The 2,148-nt window shown below is 39.4% G+C and overlaps 1 protein-coding gene across 1 annotated transcript; it reads left to right on the top strand.

The window, feature by feature from the left end:
- Nucleotides 1-363: 363 nt before the first annotated feature.
- Nucleotides 364-1,880, top strand: LOC122068894 (transcription factor MYB4-like). The gene is made up of 3 exons (XM_042632805.1): nt 364-502; nt 880-1,009; nt 1,112-1,880. Exons 1-3 carry the CDS (start codon nt 364-366, stop codon nt 1,878-1,880), a joined length of 1,038 nt encoding a protein of 345 aa, XP_042488739.1.
- Nucleotides 1,881-2,148: the final 268 nt, after the last annotated feature.

The following is a 2,148-nucleotide window of genomic DNA, read 5'->3' as shown; positions in this document are numbered from 1 at the left end:
GTGTCTGGGTACAGATTCCATCATATACTGTCTCACATAATGAGTTCGTGGGATTCACAGTGACTCTCTCTTGTTTCTATCCATATGGACCCCATGTTGATGATACTATTGTCTGCACTGCCATTGGTATGATATCCATATTCATCCCCACTTTGGCACCGTGGGAAACCTTTCCCATAATTTTATTATTGCGTACGCTCTGGTAAGGAGAGAATCCAAGATCTCACGCGGCATGGACCTTGTTGGCTCCCCGCATATATATATACATGCGGTCATGATGTGTTTCATTACTTGCAGTTTAGTATTAGTGGCCACTTGCGACCTAATTCGCAGTTCATATTCCATACTCATTCATAGCTAACGATGGGTAGGGGGCGAGCTCCCTGTTGTGACAAGGCCGGATTGAAAAATGGTCCATGGACCCCTGCAGAGGACTTGAGACTCATTGCCTTCATTCAGAACCATGGACATGGCAACTGGCGTGCTCTCCCTAAACTAGCAGGTAGCTCTCTCTCTCTCTCTCTCTCTCTCTCTCTCTCTCTCTCTCTCTCTCTCTCTCACAATCAATGATTCTTGGGTACAAGAATCCTGTCCCTTCCATTGATGATTGCTCGATGCTACTCTCAACATCAAGGTAGTTGATTACCTACTAATCAGGAAAAAAAAGAAAAAAGATGTAGTTGAAGACTTTGGATTTCATGCTGGGAAATCATTATTCTTCTTTCCTTGCTTTTAGGATGGAAACTTTACATGGTATCAGAGTGGGTTTTCATCATCACCATGTGTTATGGGATAGTGTTGGGAGTTTAGTCTCACATCGACTACGAATGTTGTGTTGTTAATCTCAGAAATCTTGAAATAACCCCATTTGTGTTGTAGGATTGCTGCGTTGTGGGAAGAGTTGCCGATTGAGATGGACTAATTACCTTCGACCCGACATCAAGAGGGGGAATTTCACTAATGAAGAGGAGGAAACTATAATTAAGCTACATGAAATGCTTGGAAACAAGTAAAATTCCTTCCATGGTCCATGCCACATTTTAGAGTTACTTAAGATTATTTTGTATATATAGCAGCTTCTAATTATAGGATGTAATGGAATGCTTCACAGGTGGTCAAAAATTGCTTCTAACTTACCTGGGAGAACTGACAATGAGATTAAGAATGTGTGGAATACACACTTGAAGAAGCGATTAGCTAATTTGAAAGGACAAAACCCTTCTGGGAATGAGCACAAAGAAGTGTCTGTGTCTGTCACTACCTCCTCATTTTCCTCCAGTTCATCTATATCTTACTCTAATCAAGTTATAGGTAGAAAGAGTGAACCAAATGGCCATAATTTATCTGTGTCTGAGAGCCCAACTGAGGAATTGGAGAAGAAGCATGGGTCCCTAGTTGATGAAGCAGTCCCAATCCAATGGAATGATTTCCCCGATGTGTTCGAGAACCATGATACCAAGAAACTCCGGAGATCGCCGTCGTCGTCATCTTGTAGTTCATCTAGTTTAGATTCAATCCAAGTTGATGGGTCTAGACTAGAAGAACAAACATGTTTTAAGGACGTGGACGACCAAGATATCTCAGAACAGATACTTGAAATACCATATGAGCCTAACCTAGACTTATGGGACATGTTAGAAGATGATATGAGTTTTTCTACATCAATTATATTGGAAGAAAACCTAGAAACAAAGGATATAGAAAGTATGAGTTGGGTGACAAACTTAGAAAATGAACTTGGACTTCAAGCAACTTGTGATGAAGTTGATCCACTTCTCTCTACTCCTTCCTCTAAAGAGATTCTGGTGAAGGCTGAAAATGATCCAATTATAACTTATTTTCAAATGTGGCCATCTTCACCATTGAATTTTAATCTGTAAATAAAACCCTAAAACTTGTATTCAATCAGTTGGTTCTGCTAACAGCCTGTAACAGTTAAATTAGGTCTCTGTCACTGGAGGTGGTTATTTGCTGATAAGTCAGCTTGAAAACCCATGGTTGATTAATTTTCAGTGAAAAAGTGGAGGTTAAAATATAAAATAGGAGGCTTCCATGTTCTATTTGTTCTTTATCATTGATGTCTTTGCTTTGTTGATCTCCTTTTCTCCTTTTCTCCTTTTCTTTTTTTTTTTTTTTTTTTTTTTTTTT

Source organism: Macadamia integrifolia, unplaced genomic scaffold (genome assembly GCF_013358625.1).
Source record: "Macadamia integrifolia cultivar HAES 741 unplaced genomic scaffold, SCU_Mint_v3 scaffold478, whole genome shotgun sequence".
Classification (NCBI taxonomy): Eukaryota; Viridiplantae; Streptophyta; class Magnoliopsida; order Proteales; family Proteaceae; genus Macadamia; species Macadamia integrifolia.
Note: the sequence above shows the minus strand (reverse complement) of the source record. Positions and strands in the feature narration are given on the sequence as shown.